This window comes from Trachurus japonicus, chromosome 11 (assembly GCF_045865225.1).
Source record: "Trachurus japonicus isolate A0001 chromosome 11, Traja_1.0".
Lineage (NCBI taxonomy): Eukaryota > Metazoa > Chordata > Actinopteri > Carangiformes > Carangidae > Trachurus > Trachurus japonicus.
This window is the reverse complement of record NC_140917.1, coordinates 29,428,568-29,448,106: the sequence shown is the minus strand read 5'-3', so window position 1 is coordinate 29,448,106 and position 19,539 is coordinate 29,428,568. Positions and strand designations below refer to the sequence as shown.

Genomic DNA, 19,539 nt, shown 5'->3' with positions numbered 1-19,539 from the left:
TGATGACGTCATTCAAGCGATTCCAGTGAATTTCACCTCGCTCAGAGTCGCTCTTTTCTTCCCATTTGTATTGGTCCAGCACGGCTGACATTGTACCTGCTGCTGCTGTTTACCTGTTGTGAAAGTCCCACAAGCGCCGTACAACGTCAAACCGGCTTTGCTCTGCTGGACCGGTGGAGTTGTATTACGTTTCCATGATTTCAGTAGCTGGCATAGTTACGCATAGATTACGGCAGCCAATCAGCACTGAGCGACAAGCAACTGACGGCCAGAGACTTGTATTGGGATTTCTCATTTTGAGCGACAGAACAAAAAATCGCTCCGTCGCTCAGAGCCCCAGCGATTGTCTGCCTGAGCAATTAATCGCTCAGTTGCTCGTTTGCATCGACTTAATATGTAAACTTGTCGCCAGCGACAAAAATAAAAGGTCCGGTCCTTTACTCAGCTAATTAACTCAACTACACTCTAGAAAAAGTAGAGATTGAGATTTGCTTATGCCAGAAAATAAGCAGCCAAACAGAAAATACAAGATACTCATTTACATCAATAAATTAATGTCAATCAGTCTGCATTACATTTTCTTTTCTTTTATTAAGTTATATAACATGGCAGCATTTTTAATATGTACATTTTCTGATTTGTACATATTTCCAAGTAGTTGTGCTTCCTGTTGTAAACAACAAACATGAAACAGGCAGACGCAGTACAGAAACCGAGATACTGTATTAGGGATACTGAATAACCAGGTTTCTCTAAGTCAATGTAAACACCATATCCCGAATTTGATCAAAATCGGGATACTCATCAAAACTGGGGTAAACGCAGTCATTGTTGCTGTTTTCACCGTTACTAGTGAGACAGCCGTCAACCTGAGTCAGCTGTAATTAACATATATGTGAAAACTAGGGGTTGAAATAATTATTGACTGGATATTCAGACGTTCGGTGGTAAGTGTGGAGTGGTTGACAGCCTCGCCTCTCAGTAAAAAAGGTTCTGGATTCGATTTCCAGGCTTTTCTGGGAGTTTACATGTTTTATCTGAGCCTGCCCTGCATGAGTTCTCTTCCTCCCACAGTCCATAAACATAAACATGCACACGAGGTTGATTGGTGACTCTTTGCCCGTAGTGTGTACGTGATGGTGTGAGTGTGTGAGGTTGTTCATTATGTCGATAGACTGGTGACTATCTGTCCAGGGTGTACCCTTCCCTCATCCAGCAACCCTGCTCAGATAAGCAGTAGATAATGGGTGGATGGATATTCACACAGCAAAATTTAATTAAAAAATAAAATCATGACTAAAATCATATACATTTATTGCATCAATTCCTCACAGTGGCAAGACAAAAACACAATTTAAAAACGGACCCTTCTATCAGCCCAGGTTCTTCCCATTTCTTACATCGATCCATCTGTGGTCAATTAAGCCAATTGGACATCTTTGGGAAAGACACACACCTGTCTATTAAAGGTCACACAGCTAATGCTGAAGATAGAAGAAAACAACAAGATTGTGAGGGGAAGGTGCCTCCATCATTATTAACTAGAAGAGTTTGGAACAACCAAGCGTTGAGTGTTGTCACTCTGGCCGAGATCCAGAGATCCAGAAGTCATCACCACAGCACTCCAGCACCCTGGGCTGCATGTGCCAGATGGAGGCCTCTCCTCAGCAAAGGTGGATAAAAGCTGCTCAGAGTTGGCAAAGAACACTTTAAGAGGACTCAGACTGTGAGAAACAATGAGCTGATGAAACCAAGATTGATCTGTGTGGCCTCAATTCTAAGCATCACGTCTGGAGGAAATGAGGCACCACTCATCACCTGTCCATCGCATCAGGCTGTGAGGGCGTTTTTCAACAACAGTGAGACCGGTCAGGGTTTAGTGAAAACTAAAGGTGGCAAAGTGCAAAGATATTCTCATTGAGAACCTGATCCAGAGCACTTAAGACCTCAGACTGTGCTGAATGTTCAGTTAATGACAGAACAATCACCCTGAACACACAGCCAAGACAGCACAGGAGTGGTGGGCCCAGTCAGAGCACTGACTGGAAACCAATTGAACATCTTTGAAAAGACCTAAAAACGGCCATTCACCAACAGTCTAAACCAGCCACCTATACTAAGACAACAAAGGACTGAAAAAATGGCTTGAATACTTATGTCATGTGTTTCCTTTAGTTGGTGTATTGAGTGTGGCATAAAGCTGCAACAGAAAACCTTTTCAGCATTTTACAAAAGTATCTGTGTTTGGTTAATTATGTTAAAGGTACATTGTGTAGGAATTACTCCCATCTACCGTTGCGGTTGTATATCGCAAGCAACTCAATCGTATTTTTCATGCTGCATTCACATGAAATTGGGCGGACGGACGACAGCCGCTGCATGTAATGGCATAAACAAGCCTCTATGTAAACAAGTGGTCCGTCAGCACGAGGCAAAACAATACACGTGACAATATGTTGTCATGGCAACGTCGTATTCCTGACCCTCGTTTTACCGGCTTTCTCTGGACTTCTGTGACTAAAATGACATCTGGTTTGTTACCGACGGCCGTCTGACCGACTGCACGTGAATGCAGCATCAGTGTAACGCTCCATTCCTCCTCACTGCGTTACCATGGTGACTTTTCACAGACGCCACCTCGACCTGAGCCGACAGCTCCGATGTCTCCGCTGAGTTTCCGTGGTTTCCTACCGTCACACTGCCACTGAACGTAAAAACATGGCGACACCACATGGCAGCAGCACCGAGCTTACCCGCTCCATGTAGATATGAATGATATGAACGGCAAATTCAGAGCTGAAAGGAACACTTCAGTTTGTTGATGGGGGTGATTACTGATTAATGAAAAACAGACTTTTGAACAAAATAATCGATTTTCATGAATAGATAACAGGAGAAGTTAGACAATGTCCCTTTAAATAAAATCATGATCATATTCTGCTGATAAGAAATTATGAACATGACAAGTGATATAAACCAGACCTTCTTTATGCATTGTTATCATCAAATCTAATTGCAGTGTGTTCCCACAATGCATCTGCAGTTTGGTAGAGGCTAAAAAGACACATTGCACAGAGGCGGAAACATACAGGTGTTGAGGTAAAGGACAGGCGGTAAAAGGTGTGAGGGAGATAAAAAGGGAGGTCATGTCAGGTGAGCGGCCTGGATGAAGGTGGCAGCAAAGAGAGCATGAAGGCAGCAAGGCTGAGAAGAAAGGCTCTAATGGCTGAGAACCACGACCCTCTCTTCATTTCCTTTCTTCCTCTTGTGTTCCCAAAATGGCACCGCTGAACCATAAAATGCTGCAGCGCTCACCTCTCGCCCCTGCCTGAGTGTCTGACACAGATCAGGTTGCGACAGTTTGACACCGATAGGCGCCCTCGCCGTTTGTTGTGGCGTTCGCCGCCGTCAGCCCTTCAATCCCATCCTATGCTCACTGGAGGCACACAAAAGGAGCCACGGAGAAAATGGCATTTGGAATTTGGAGAAGATAGAGTGGCACAAAGAGACCGTTGATGAAAAGCATCCGGGAATTTAAGAGGGATTGAAAAAGGTTGCACTGTTTCATTTCAAAAGACGATTTTTTTTTTTGTTCTCGGCCTTTGATGCAACTGGAAAGAGCTTCACTTGAAGATGGAAAGCAGAATTGATTGGTAGGGTTCCTTTTACATGAAAAACCCTTCTGCTGCAAAATAACGTTTCTACAAAACTAACCCTCTATGAAAACACAATTAATTGCATATTTGCCTCCCAGTCTATTTCCTGCTCCTTCATCTTTAAATACTAATCCTGCTAATGTAATAGCTGCTTTCGCTTTCTTCTTGATGATTGATATGTGTACTTGAAGTAATTCACCTGTACCCAGTTTATGGGTAAGTTCAGGAAATCCTCTGGCACAAAAGCAGTGAGACGTGTTTTTCTGGTTTGTTAAGCTGAAAGAAAATAGTTTGCCTGAGCACCAGTCAACCAAATGCATCATGTCCTTTCTGATTCTGTCTTCCATCCAAACTAAGCCAGATTTCTTTTCTTTTTTTTATCATTTTAGTTTGTTTTTTTAAATACCCACATTCAAAGGTTTCTTGAAGACACGTGGAAGAATTCGAACACGCTGGTCTCGCCTCATGGTGCTGACAGGGGGAGTAAAAGCTTTTCCAGAGTGATGACATGTGCCTCCCCGCACCATAATCAGGTGCTGTGTCGCAGGAGCGTGAAGACACACAATTTCTGTCGCTTTGAGTTCAGTCTGTGAAAGCTCAATCTGGTTGTCAACAGTGGCAATCACACGCTACATGTGCCGCTATTCACCTGTAGGTTTATGTTGGCAGACAATTCACAATTTGGACGAGTTAGTGACAGAGCAGCTGCTCACAGTTTTGCAAATACAATCAGAATACATGTACAGTAGTGCGGACAAAACCTTTCATGCAAATAAAATGTTGAGATTTATCTGCTGTGAGCTGGATTAACAATCAATGCAGGGGGTTAAATGGAGCTGTAAAAAGTGACAGGATAGGGTTTGATTTCTTTATTGCACCACTACCAGGTGAGGTGTATTGTAGAGGGTGGCATTTGATCTCGGGGGGTGATGCATAATATGTTATAATTGTTATAAATAACTTGCTGACAATGCCCACATTGATAAAATGCATTATAAATATAGTTATAATGTGTTATAATTGGCTTATAAACGTGTGTGACTATCATTATAAACACTCATAAATTATCATAAGGCTTTATAACAATAAGCATAACACATTTTACAGTAGAGCATTATAACTCTATTATAATACTTGACCTTATAAAATGCTCTATGATGTGTTGTGTTTATTGTTATAAAGCCTTATGATAATTTAGTCTCACAGTCCCTGCTACAGTCTGAGAACCGTCATCCCACCAATAAAATAGAAGTAGTATAAATCCTCAAAAGTGCTGGCACTGGCTGTACACTGAGGGAAAAAACTCTGGCAGTGAATGAGTTAAGCATTAGGCCTATGCCATTTCAGTGATGCTGATATTATACAGTGTAATTTGGCTACTATAATGGGAAATAATGCCATTGCAAGTTGATAATATGATGTCACATTTCATCTACAAATTAAGTACAATTTAAATCAGTAACATATTTCCCATTCATTCGACTTTTTTGAGGTACAGAGTGGTGTTGGAGGCTTGTTATTTTGTTCGATGACTTTGGGACTAGTTAATAGTCATGTCAGTCCTTAACAGCACTCAAGAGTCAATCTTCTAATAGTGTAGAAATAGCAGTCATGCAATTGCCACACATAGGCTATTTGATCTCAGCCAATTGATGAGAACATTTATAGTGAATTCACACACAAGACATGTCACTGTCTCTGTATTGTTGTGCCTGTATGAAATAATACAATCTCATATTTACACTAAGCAGCTGAACCCAGTATGGTGCTTATGTTCTACAACTCAAGCAAAATAGCAAAATTTGGTGTAACAAGTTGGTCTTGGTCTCGGTCTTGGGCTGCACTAGTCTTGGTCTTGTCTTGTCTTGGTCTTGACTTGGTCTTGACACTCTCTGGTCTTGGCGGTCTTGACTACAAGTCTACTTTATAGTGTTATGATTATTGTTATAAAGCATTATGATCATTTATGAGTGTTTATAGTTATACAGTGCTATACAGTAACTGCATTCTAACTCATTATAAGTATTCTTATAGAGATAGCCGTCAAATAAAGTGATACCAAAAACACTTTTGGACACTACTCCGCCACACCGTTAATTTCGTATTACGTTTGTAATTTAAACGTTCCGACGACAATCGTAACAGCGATCCATGACCACAATGCATGATGGGATATCTTGCTCCGGTTAGTGACCATTGGGTGTTCACTACATTTCGTGGTGAATTGTGGGATAGGGGGTGAACATTAAAGCAGAAGTAAGCGGAATATTTGTGTTAATATAAGTCTTAAATAGTTCTATCTTCCGACAGCAATCACTTACATAGAGTGTTTGGTCTGAAACATGGGTCTGTCAGTCACTCTGCTCTGCTGTAAGAGGAGGAGGAAACTTTCCTTGTAGGAGAAAACTTTCCTTGTATCCTACCACCTTTATCCAATGAGGAGAGAGAACGGCATAAAGGGGCGGTCCTCTCTGTGTGTGCAGCCAAGGGATGCACGTGCATGTGGTGACGTAGGGACGAGGGCGGGGACTGCTAACTCCATCGGCTGACAGGAAGTTAGCCAAAATAACCGGATCGCTCACTTACTTATAGTGTGGTCACTATAGTGAGTAGTAGGGGGTGATTTCGGACACAGCCAATAGCTGCTCTTTGATGGCTGCCATGTTGCATGTAAAAAACTTTTTTTTTTAAAAGCCACAAGATGTAATTTCTCTCTTGTTGTGTTAAGCCCACCTTTGTAAAAATCTTGTTTGTGGTTCCCCACTTGTGGTTCCCCAGTTTTATTTTCACAGAATTGGAAGTGAGCCTCAGTGACTTATTCCCCGGACGGATCTGCAAAGCAAAATGAAATTGCTGGCAAGTTTGTCTGCATGGGTTCACCCAGGCTAATTCTGTGCAGTGTCTGCATCTACTTTCACTGTGATAAGAGCAGAGCATAAGGTGTGCAGAAATGACTTTGTTAGATTAATGTTGTCACGGTCGACAATCCTCGCAGAATCTTGTTGGAGAAAACACAAGCAGGTCAAGCTGATCAGTCACCGTTCATAATTATAGTTACTGAAGCCTCCATGTATCTGGAACCTGTAGCACCTGTGTCTAAATGGAGCTCTGGTGTGGACATCATTAAGGCTTCTGCTGTCATCCACAAGTTAATTCAGCATTATGTCAAGTGCTTTAAATAAAATGACAAAATATGTCATTTGTAACTGCTCCTGGACACACAGGTGATCTCTGAGAGGTGGGAAAATATCTGTACTTAATTAAAAAATGTCACCGAATACACGCAAAACAGAAACTCCACCGAATACACAAAAAAGAAAAAAAACCTGCTGTCAGTGTGATGGGTCTCTGCTGATTATCAAAGAAGAACAGATATGACAAACAAAGAAATGGAGCAAATGAAAAGATGATAATGGAGTCACTGGTGCCTCCTCTTTAACATGCAGACTGCAGTACCACTCTGGTTAAGATAACCTAAATCACAGCATCAGATAAACACAGGGATGTTTTGGAATAATATATTAAGTACCACCGCTTCTCTTCCTCCTCTCCTCCACTTCTTTCTTCCTCTTTCTCTCTCTCTCTCTCTCTCTCTCTCTCAACTATCTCATCACACTCTCTTCCTGTGCCTCCATCTCCTCCCCCCTGTCTTTCGTGTGAGGAGGTGGGTGGAGGCGTTGCACATTACCGCGAGCTACATGCGCTAAGTTTGACTGTGTTCCCTGCACCTCCATACACCACAGGGTGCATGTTTACTCATTTAGCGTGTCAAGACACAAGGAGGAAAACTGTCACCTTCTCTCACTAAACGATGACATCAAGGGACCATGTGATCAACGGAGGGCCTGTGTCTTCCCTACATTGGCTTTTATTCACGGGAAATCAACATGTTTCATCACCATTTCAAGTGTACTGTAGATAACTGACTGTTTTGCAGCCAGCAAATTGAAAGGCTCTCCAGGAGGATCAGCGCTTTTCCTTTCTGCTGCTTTCTCCCCACTCATTTACTCTGTTGTTCCTTTCCCTCTCTTCTGGTTCAACTAGGCAATGGTGCCATGTAAGTTTAAAGAGCTTTGTTAAATATTAATCGTGGGTTTCATCGACTGAGTCAAATCTTTACTCATTTCACCACAACAAGGCATATTTCTGCCTGACTAAAAAGAGGGGAGAGGCAAAAAGAACAGCATGAGGTGCATGTGTCCTTTGAGCAGCTATTAGCCGATCTGTTTGAAGCTAACTGAGAAATGGGGCCCTTCCGGCAACTGCTGTTCACCACACAAGGTGAATGAGGCCAGTGTTGGAGTTGTTTCTAACTTCTACACCCATCTATCAGATGTACGGTGCATCGCAGGCAGACGCACACAGGCGCCGTTTCAGACACGGGCAACATGTAGCGCAAATAAAGACACAAGCTGACTGTGGATCAGCCTTTAACTCACAGTAATTGCAGATTATGAATATAAATGAGTACGGCTGGGTCACATTTTTCAGGACGGAGTCATAATTTAGAGAACCGTCGGCATGCTGTGGCTTTGAAGGTGGAAGCTGAGCGCAGATGCACTCGCATAACACACTGCTCTGCAGAAAATAAACTGATTCACAGATAGGCGCTCGATACTGGTGCTCAGACACATTAATCACAATAAAACTGCAACGTTTTTTACTGCTGCAAATACATTCATTTTACGCGAAAGAGATGTATCAGTGAAGACTACAAAATGAGTGTCATGTTTGTCCTGTTGCTGGCTGATAAGTTGACAACTTGAAAGTAGCAGTCACAGCGGCAAAGTCAGTTTTGAATGTGATCAAACCGGGGACGTTTTTTTAACCTCCTCTGTGTTAAATCTATAGAAAAGAAATTGTAAAGATGGGCAATAATCATCCTGATCTGTGATCTACTGCATTTTAGGGCATGATTAAGCTTCTCACCAAGTATACCAAGTACCAAATATAAATAAAAAGAAAGAAAGAAAGAATGAAAAAAACAAACAATTTTCCCTAATGCTATCTCCCTATTTAAATTGTTTTTTAAATTGTTTTTCCAGGTACTGACACTGTACTCACATCTTTTAGTGATTATATCCCAACACAGTAGAATGCTACTGTGATATTTTTAATAAGGGGTTCAGGGCAACTCTATTAAATTGGTATTGTTAAAAACAGATAAAAAACAAACAAACCAAAACAAAATGTATTTATACTGTAGAGGTGGGAAAAAAATGAAATATTACACTGTAATAGAAAACTGGTTGTGCTGTTTGGCTTGTACATAGTTCTGTCACTTCTCTTCTATTGAAGTAACATGGCAACCAGCCGAGTTAGCCCGTGTCTTCACTTTAATATACCAAGTCACTGTGGCATCAAGTCTGCTCTGAGGACGTATAGTAGAATCTTGTCAACACAACGATGGCCGATGATAAAACTAAGCAACAGCTAAACATCTCCTAAACACAGTATCGATACTAATGAAAACAAATCTGTGCGGCTCTCTTCAAATGTTTTTAAGCATTTTAGGTCTGAGTGAATCTTTTTTTTTAATTGCCTCATCCAAATATACCCTCTTCCTCTGTAATGGTTTAATGGCAGCCCACTGGAAAAGCAGTGCCACCAGCTGTTTATCTGAACATATCAACGGCACCGACGGCAGATAGAAAAACTAAATAATGTAGATATAATTTACTTTTTTCTGTTCATTTTCTCGAAATCTGGTTAAGTTTGTCAGATCATCCAACTTTATTGTCCTCCAAATGCACATTGTTCTTGAAAACCTTGTAGAAAACAAATACATTGTGAACGTGTCATGTTGCCAAAAACATGATTCATATTCTCATTAGGGTCATAGAAAATAGAATTGGCTCACATTAATGTGTCCCTCAAAACACATTTGCAAATTAGTTGTGTAAAAGCATAATTTCAAGGAGACGGGTTTGAAATTCTCTACTTAGTTTGCATAAAGCTTAGTTTAGTGAATCAGGCCAACAATGGCCACAAGACTCTTCGCTGGAGCAAATGACCTTGCGTCCTGTTACTTTAGCAATGTGTGCCGCTGCATGTGCACAAAGCGTGAGAGATCGGGAGAGTTTGTGGCAGCACTCAGAGCGGCTTACATCCAAAATGTGGCACACAAAGTGCAGAGGAAACATGCACCAACGGTATCCAAACCACAGGAAAAATGATGAAACAGTTAACACGGCCTTAAATAACCTCGCATCGGACCCATGAGGAAAGTATTGTCTTAACAGCGGAAAATTATGTATATATGCTGCATGATGGCAGAGCGCAGCAAAAAGCCGTCTGTTCTGAAGCTCTGCCATTTTGCATCGCATTATGATGGTCATAGGAGTTATTATTAAAGACAGCCTGCTTCCTTCTCAATTAGGACAGAACAGACACAACATGTGGCGGCATGAAATTCACTGTGACACCACGAGCTACCAGTGCCAACAAAGAGGACGAGTGGGGAGGGTGGGGGGGGGGGGGGGTTATGTGTTGGGCTAAGGGAATAAAATATGATGGAGAGAAAGGATAAGGAGTGGGAGGAAAGATGAGGAATGATCCTTGATTGTGCTTGTCTTATGAGGAGCATCCATCAGAGGTGGCACCTGCACAAATAAAAAACCCCTTTTTCCCCCCATATTCAATTATATAGTGTGAGGTTTTACACACACAGATGCACACCCCCCCACACACATGCACGCACATAATTAAATAAATAAATACGCGATGACACGAGACACATACACTCGCCTCGGATTCTCATGTGTGCAGCGTATTCCCATCTAATGTGACTTACATTTAGCATCATTCTCGCAGAAGATTGTTTAATCTCTGCTGAGGAAGATTTATTGCACAGTGGCTACACTTTTTATATGTAATACAAGATGACAGTTTCATTAAATAAAATAAGAATCAATGGAGAGCCAAGACGCAGCTGCTGCAGCGTGTGCACACACAGACTCCCACGTAAATTACAGTTGGACGTAAAATTCATGAACGCAGATTAGAAGTGGCTCCGGACTTCAGGGACATGGAGAAAATGAGATTGTTAGCAGCCTCACCTGTTGGAGAGGGAAACGGGGACAACTGAATCCTGGAGGACAGTTGGCTCGGTGCGCCTGGACTCCAGAGTGCTGGAGGAAGAGAGAGGGAGATTAAACAAGTGATTGAAGGATGGAGTGAGACAGACGAGGTGGAGAAAAAGACAGATTAAGAATATGCCCGAGGATGTGAAAGAGGGGATCAATGTTTAACTAGTCAGAAAGCCAAGAAAGTGTCGATGAGCAGCAGGTCTGAGGTATTTCTCCACAGATAAACAGTCTCACCAGGTTGGCCAGACTTGCCTTCCTTGGCAAACCAAATGAATAAGTAAAAGGATGAGCTCAGTGAACTGTCTATGTGTAATATTTCACCTGTACAATAGAACTGAAGTATAAATGCAGCTATATTTTTAGGAAAACAATCTGGACAAATTGCTTTGGAGGGTTTCCATGAAGAAAGGTAACAAAACACCTACACTGCAATATCACGGATGCCAATGGTGCTGAGAAGCCCTATAAAGTTGTCACAACACCATGGAGAGCTGCTTTGGTCTCTTGCTGTTATTAAGAGGTGCTGTGTCTTCTGTGAAACCATATTAAGTTAAATTAAAATATGATTTAGTAGCTACATCCTCAGTGTAACTTTTGACTCTTTTTCATTTGTTTCTTCTGCAGAGGTGATGCACTCAACATTCTGGTGTACCCACTGACACTAGGTGAGTGTCCTCCACCTGTCTTTATGCACATGTCTAGTAGCATCCAGCTGGAAAATGAGCACTGACTGCTCTTTTATCTTATAGTGAATCAACTTGTATCTGCATGGTAATACTGAATGAAAAATATTCCACATTAATTCACATTTTTTATTGATTATTTTCCTACATGGGGATGGAGAACTTGCTGCAAAAACTCCAAATCTTTCCAAGAATATTTGTCTTATTTCTTGTCAAAATGTCTAATTTCTTGTCAAAACTAAACTCTTTTCACTTAAAATAAGAATCATCACCTAAAAATTAACTTGTTTTTGGATATTTTTCATTTGTTTCAAACTAATTTTCACTTGAAATAAGTAGAAAAATCTACCAATGAAAGCAGGTTTTTTGTGCTTGCAATAAAATATGCTTGAAAGAAGTAGAAAGTGTCTAAAAACAAGCTACTTTTATGTGATTAGTCTTATTTTAAGTATAATGAGACTTGTTTTGACTAGAATTCACATTTTTGACTAGAAATAAGACAAATATTCTTGGTAAGATTTTGAGTTTTTGCAGTAAAAGAAATACAGCATAGGTCCAATCTTTTGTGCTATGTGTGAAGAACATTACAGAGAGTATAGTTGCAGAAGCCAGGTATCAACTATATTTCCCAAGTAAAACAGAAAATGAATATATTGTCTTAAAACATATGCCGAGGGACTAATTAATTTTATTTATTATAAAGTCATAAACAACAGATATTGTTGTAAAAACTTAACATACAATTGTCACAACAAAGAGGAATTCAATTTCTGCTTTACATACAGTAGCACCATAAGCAGCAGCCATGAATATACTCACACCAGGACGCTGTTCAACGCATAAATTAATTGTTCGAGCTGGCAGACACGTTGTTTCCTTCAGACTAAAAACACTTTTTAATGCAAAGACTTTTAAACAACTGACGCACAGCAGCACAGTAAAAAATGGTTCACTTTGCTTTTAAAGCCCTGTATCACTGCATTATAATACAATTAATGTATAATGAGGGAAAAAAGTGCAAAGATCAGTCATTCTAATTAAATAAAAATGTGAAATTATATTTATCATAAAGTCATATTTTCACAGCACTGATGAGCAAATTAGCTTATTAAAGAGGAGATCCAGTTGACAAGTGAAGAGGTAATTCAATAATGATAAAAATATTAATAATGATAATAATAGTAATGCTGCTTTTGGCTGGAGAGTAAAATGTCTCGTGATGCATTTGAAAATTCCAGGATGTGGGCGGTGGTGGATCCAAAACAGAGTGCAGACCGGAGAGTGAGCTCTGACAGCCAAACACTTTAAGCCCCAGTATGTAACTTATTTGGCTTTTGTTAGCAAAAATCAAATATTGCTTTCATAATACGTATTTCACTGAAGTCGAATCACACCCGCATACAAATGAAAGCTTTCTCGTACCTCAGAATGAGTTTTTTACGTTCAGTGGCAGCGTGACCGTAGGTAACCACGGAGACTCACCGGAGCTGTCGGCTCGGGGAGAAAGTTTTCCAGGTAGCGCCTGTTAAAACTGTCACCACTGTGTAGTGTGAGGAAGGACGGAGGCACTGATGTTGCATTCAGGTGCAGTCAGGCAGACGGCTGTCGGCAAACCAACCGGATGTCATTTTACTCGACGAGAGAAAGACGGTAAAACGTGGGTCAGGTAAACAATACGACATCACCATGACAACATATTGTCACACCTGTATTGTTTTGCCTCGTGCTGGTGGACCACTTGTTTACATAGACGCTTGTTTATCCTGTTACATGCAGCGTCTGTTGTCTGTCTGACGTCTGCCCGATTTCACGTGAATGCAACATCAAGAATATGTTCAGATATGCAACCGCAATGCTAGATGGGGGGAATTCCTACATATTATACCTTTAACATTTGACAGGTAAGCTTTGATTGATTAGTAATGCTCAACTACTCCATCAAATCCGCTCTGGTATTATGGTCATTTTAGCCGTGGTACTGTGAAAATTTTAACTGTTGCGCCACATTCAAGTTTGAGTTTTTTTTCATTATCATTTTCTGTGAAGCTCTAGAAGTGCCGGGTGTCTTCTCTCCAGGTCTGAAGGGTTAACATGGGGGCTGGAGGAGAGAGCAAGAGGCACAGAGTGGATTTCCTGATTATGAACAAACACATTGATCGGACTTGTAAGCGAGTCTGTATCTCATATCCACCTCAAAACCAATCTACTGAGATCTCTCAGAGACTATTAGGCCTGCTGCTCGGTGCTTGCTCCCTTTCCACCCCCATGACTGCAAGTCACCGGAGGGACAGTCATCCCATATTCTTTCAGGGTCTTTGAAGTATTTTCCACATATCACGACACATAGAACCTTATTTTGTTGCCTAGTTACAAGATTTTCTTTTTCTTTTAAAGACTGCCTCTGCTGAGTGAGTTCACATAAGCTGAATCCACACGTCTGTGATCTAGTGGACATGCTGCTGTAGGAGGAGCCAGAGTAACACATGAACATATGCATCTCCTGCGTGGACAGGTCAGTTGTGCCCACCACACACACACACACACACACACACACACACACACACACACACACACACACACACACACACACACACACACACAGACACATAATAAGATCAAGAATGTGACAATGTGTGGAGGGAGTAGAAGTGACGTAAGTCAGAGATCTTCGGTGTTAAAGCCTGGTCATTTTTAAAATTTCAGTTTCACACTTTATCTTTCTGTCCCTTTCTGTCTTTCTGATTTCCACTGTCACATACTGATCGCTAATATACAAGTGTGAATTAACGCACTCGTGCTCACACACACAAACACACACAGATTTGAAGACTGAAAAGGCCACCTGCCAGAGAATGACAACAGACCTGTGTAGCCTAGCAACAGCCCCGCAGACAGGCTTATTACAGTAGCTGGAAGAAGAGAGAAGAACACAAGAGGAAAACTTTAGCCTGTGTCTCCGTCACTCACACAACTGCACAAGCTGAAGGGCACGCGGACCCAAAAAAATGGCTCCATTCCCGCCAACCCCCTCGTCTTCTTCCTCCTCCTCCTTGTCCTCCACCTCCTCCTCCTCCTCATCGTCCTCCTCGTCCACCTCCCCCTCCCACATCCCTCTAAACGGGCCTCGTGTCTGACAATGCCGCGTTCGTTTTCAACAGCCCATCGATCAGACTGCTAAACCAAACGATTTGGCCACTCACTTCTTTTTCTCCGTCTGCCAAGAGTGGAACATTTTTAATTGTCAATTTGTTGCTCTTTTTTTTTGGCTGGGGGGTGGGGGGTGGGGGGGGTTTGGATGCAGTGGCACCCAACTGCCAGCCAGGGTATGCCAACTCCCTGACACGATAAAAGGAGCTTCACTTAATTGCTCTCTCTTAGAGGTGATATCTAATATCTTGGACTTGATTACTGGGACAGAGGAGCTTTAAATCAACACTAAACAACGACTTTGGGTTAGAAAGGCGGTAAGAGTCAGAATTTAGAATAGAGGCATATGTATAGGACACTGGGTGTTTTCAAAAAGAAATACTAAGAGTTAGTAATAACCCATTCACAGCACGTCCTCGTCCATACTCCACAGCTTGATAAAAAAAATTAAAAGAAAAAAAAATCTATTTAGACTCTGATTTTCTCTTCCCTTTCTCTTTCCTGTAAAACTTTAATTGCAGAATATTTAGGTTATGGTCAGTGCCAGAGAGAGAACAGGTAGGTGCAAGTGAGACACAGCTTATTGGTGTGCGTGCGTGTGTGTGTGTGTATGTGCATGCATACATGTGTGGGAGAGAGAGAGAGAAACAAAGACGGAGAGAAAGATTTTAAAATGTGTCAGTGTCTGAAATAGTTCTCATAACTTTTTCACACTGTCCATAAACATTTACTTGCATCTCTGCATCAGCTGTTTTGCTGCCAAAAATAAATCTTTTATAATGTCTTCCTCCATCACCGTAGCACATTTTACTGTCTTTCTCTCTCTCTCTCTCTCTCCCTCCCTCCCTCTCTTTCTCTCACAGCTTTCCTCCTTGCATCTCATTTTTCAGCTGACACCGAGAGACCCCCATATTGCCACTTCCACCCAGGGGGAATGTGCAATGCAGCATCAGTAATTATCCTGTTGGATTGGAAGTGCCGAGGCCAAAGGGGCAAACCTCAGAGTGCAGTAAGTCTTGCTGTCACTGTCACAGCTGTACATGGTAGGGGAAAAAAAGTGCAATCCAAATTTAAATAGGTCAGAGACAGAAAGGGCAAAGCCAGGGTAGATTGGGAAAGGTGGAGGTATAAAAATGTGGTGTTCTGTTTTTACACAGAGACAAAAATATTCTTGGTTACCTCACACTGCAAACTCCCGAGAGTCGCGAGCTCGCAACCAAGGCCAACATGAATCTTAAAAAACATCATGTTTTACAAGAAAACATCTTTTACAAGGCTGTTTTGCATATCTGCTTTATATCGACAGATGTACTTCTGTCAATATGAAGCAAAATACTTCATGTCCTCTTCTGAATTATCATTACAATACAAACTTTTATTCAGCAGCCACTTGCCAGTTTTCTAGGAAGCTCATGGTCAAGGTTTTTGAGATTGTTAAGAAGTAGTCTTGGACATAATACATCAACCTTAGGGAAAAATGCTCCACTTTCTTACTGCAAGTTGTATAAGAAGGTCAGTACAACTCTTATGTTTGTACACTCAACATCTGTGAAGAGCCAGCATGGGTTGGTGTAGCTTAGCATAAATACTAGAGAGAGAAGGAAATGGATTACCAGGCTCAGTGCAAGTGTAAAAAGGTAGAAGTGTACCTAACAGAAATCTGAATATTATCAATTTCTGGGCCAGAGAGTAAGATTTCTTTTTTAATTATTATATGACGGTGCCCTTTAGCTTTTACACAGGTGGCAAAGAGATATTCTTCCCACAGGTGTGTGTCATACACACAGCTTGGCTGGATGAGAAAGGGCAGGTGTCATGTCGCCTGAAGTGATGAGTGGGTGCATGAACACACAGTTTCTTTCTTCCACAATCACAGTGAATAAATTAACGAATAAATGCACAGCAGTTCTAAATACCGTGGATGCAAAGACACGTCAGGAATGAAATGAACAAATAACAGTGACCTTGAAATGTTTTTTATTGTGTCACTATGTGTTCTGTGTTGTGAGACATGTCTATGGTGAAACCAAAGAGGAATTTCCACTCAGTGGATGATAAGGTTTTTGTAATCGTAGACAGTTTTTTTTTCTTCATATTTGAACACCTCTAAAGTGAGAAATTTTATGGTTCAGTGAGACATTGAGGGAGAGAGCCCTGTGCAGCATCTACAGTAGCAGCATTGTTGGACTGAGCGCCGGGTTTAACAGATACTCGAGTGAGCCTCTGATCAGCTGTGAACGCTGTTTAACCGAGCAATAATGCAGGATAAGTAGCGCTGCGATGCTGTGGGTCACTGAGAACGTTATATCCGCTTCACAGCAGAGCCCACCCTTAATTTCAGTTTTAAGATCTGAACTCTGGAGTAGTTTTTGAAAATGCATGTAATTAGCTCAGCCATTAAAGATAAGTAATGAGATGAAGCCATGATAACTGTTGAGCAGTAGTTTTACCAGAGTCAGTACATGTTTAGAATATGCAAGAGGTCAACATGCATCATCTTAGAATGAAAAAAGAGTGTAAAGTGTATAGCACATCAGTTCAAAACTCACTACAATATATTTACCTGATTGTTGAGCTGCGGACCAGGTTTAACAAACCAGTTTGGTTTGTGGGACTGAGGATGACAGTACAAACTGGTCACCTGATGAGAAGTCATCATTTTACCGGCAAAGTTCTTGCTGGCTGTGAAAGGAGAGAAGAAGTAAAGAAGGAAGTTGTATGAAATAAGGTTGAAAGAATGAACCTTGTACCTGTTTTACTGATGCAGTTTTTACAGTAGTTAACAATTTGAAAAATCTGATGTCTTCCTCTTTCTCACTGAAGGCCTAGATGACTTTTTTTTAAGTATGCATAATGATTTTTAAAAGATTTATGTTGCATTGTAGACTTTTATTGGGACTATTACTTTCATAATGCGCAATTACACATACAGGTCATTAAGAAGCAGCAGTAGTGCTCAGGTTCTCACTCCAACACTCCAAGGGATTTACATGCATTTAATTAGAGCGTTACGGAGTGTTTATTTTTCAAGTGCACTTACAAAGTTTCCACAGTGGTTGCATCAGTGCAACTTCTAAACACCTTGTTAACTTGTCTTCTACAGCCAATCAGAATTCACACAGAGGACACCACGGTCGGTCACACGGTCCGCTCCCAATTTAGACTAATACTGATATATATATTATCAGAGAGGCGACTTATGCAGAGAGGAGACTCAGTGGATGGTTCTATTTAGGTATCAGTATGCTCAGATAATGCAAATTTGATTTGGCAAGTCTGGAAGCATAATTTGACAGACTGACTGTACACATTTACAGACTCTGTGATGTCAAGCCAATTTTGATGATAAACAAAGTCTGAGAGCAAATTTTGCAGTGACAAATATCAGTCCTCAGTAAGGCCTACATGAATTGGAAAATCATATTTAGATTGTTTTAAAAATAAAAATAAAGAAAAAAGGCGGGCGCTAACCCTGGGTGGAGGGATACGTGAGTTGGTTAGGTCCACGTTGGAAAAAATTATATTATAGCAAACAATGGAACTGTGTATTATTTTTCAGGTAAAACCTCTTTTAGGCCGTGAAAATAGGCCGTTTCTTTGGGTCTGTTCACAACACTGTATGTTGTAAATCTCTGGGCAGGGCTATGGGCTGGCGTTGCTAACGGGAGGAGTGCAGAGAGTCTTCTACTGCAATTAAAGTACTTAGGGGCTATTTGTACATCATACAACCCCACTTTAAAAAAATGATACTATCCCTTTAACATTGGTGTAATAACTCATCAATAAGACGATGTAGACCAAACTTTGTGCAAAATTCTATTTTCGAGCAAATTCAGGGTGAAAGTGGGGTAGGGGTAGTTTTTTTTCACATTGGATAATGCAGGCACACAGTGTCATGTTGCTCACGATTCATCAGCCACTGATACTGGATCCGTTACCTGTCAATCAAACGTCTGAGAAAAAGGAGGGGTACGATGGAGGAGACTCGTCCACTACCACCGACACAAACTCTCTCTCCGTCCCTATTCCTCTCTCCTCCTCCAGATCCCTGCACTCCATCACTTAGCCTCGCTAGCTAAGTTAGCAAGCTATAATGTAGCAAGCCTACTAACAGTTAGCTACATTAGCTAAACACACTCGCACACACAGTCATACACACACCGAGCTCGGTTTCGCCCCAAACATTGAATATCCCACCCGCTTGATAACGACCAATCAAATTTGTTTTCCTTACTCCGGTAAACCCGTGGAAGGAGGCGCGATAAACGGCCACTTTTGAAATGGCCGTTGGTCCTGTTTGTCACGCCTCCTTCTACGAGTTTCCATGAGTTGCCGCACGAGTTTACCCGAGTAAGGAAAACAAATTTGATTGGTCGTTATCAAGCGGGCGGGATATTCAATGTTTGGGGCGGGACCGAGCACAGTGTGTGTGTGTGTGTGTGTCTCAGATGTTGATTGACGGATGACGGATCCAATATCAGTGTCTGATGAATCGTGGGCAACGTGGCGCATAATTTGTGTGCCTGCATTATCCAATGCGAGAAAAAACTACCCCACTTTCATCCCGGATTTACTCGAAAATAGAATTTTGCACAAAGTTTGGGCTACATCGTCTGATAGATGAGTTATTACACTAATTTTATGACCCATAGTGGAATCAAATTCATTTTTCTTTTCTGTACACCTTTAAAAAATTTAAATAAAAAAAAAGAAACATGGTGATGATACACACACAGTGTAACATCTTCTATACATTTCTGTTGGGTCTCTCCTTTAAAACTGCCTGGTCCACTTGTCTATGTTGTTAAAATGTCACTTAACTTTTTATATCAATATGAGACCACCTTCGACTGAGCCAGCAATCTGTCAGCGTTCAGCTTGATAAAAGGCACAGATTAATTGATGTCACGCATACTAACAATACCACTGGTGTGAGATGGAGCACTAATCAGCTCAACTGCAGCC

At 41.2% G+C, this 19,539-nt stretch overlaps 1 protein-coding gene across 1 annotated transcript in view; it reads right to left on the bottom strand.

The window, feature by feature from the left end:
* c19h1orf94 (chromosome 19 C1orf94 homolog) overlaps nt 1-19,539 on the bottom strand; it is a 29,717-nt gene that overhangs the window by 5,213 nt on the left and 4,965 nt on the right. The window contains exons 5-6 of the mRNA XM_085790420.1: nt 17,138-17,256; nt 10,715-10,786 (exon numbers count right to left, since the gene is read on the bottom strand). Of these exons, the coding sequence (XP_085646546.1) occupies nt 10,715-10,786; nt 17,138-17,256 (191 nt within the window). The remainder of the gene's footprint in view (nt 1-10,714; nt 10,787-17,137; nt 17,257-19,539) is intronic.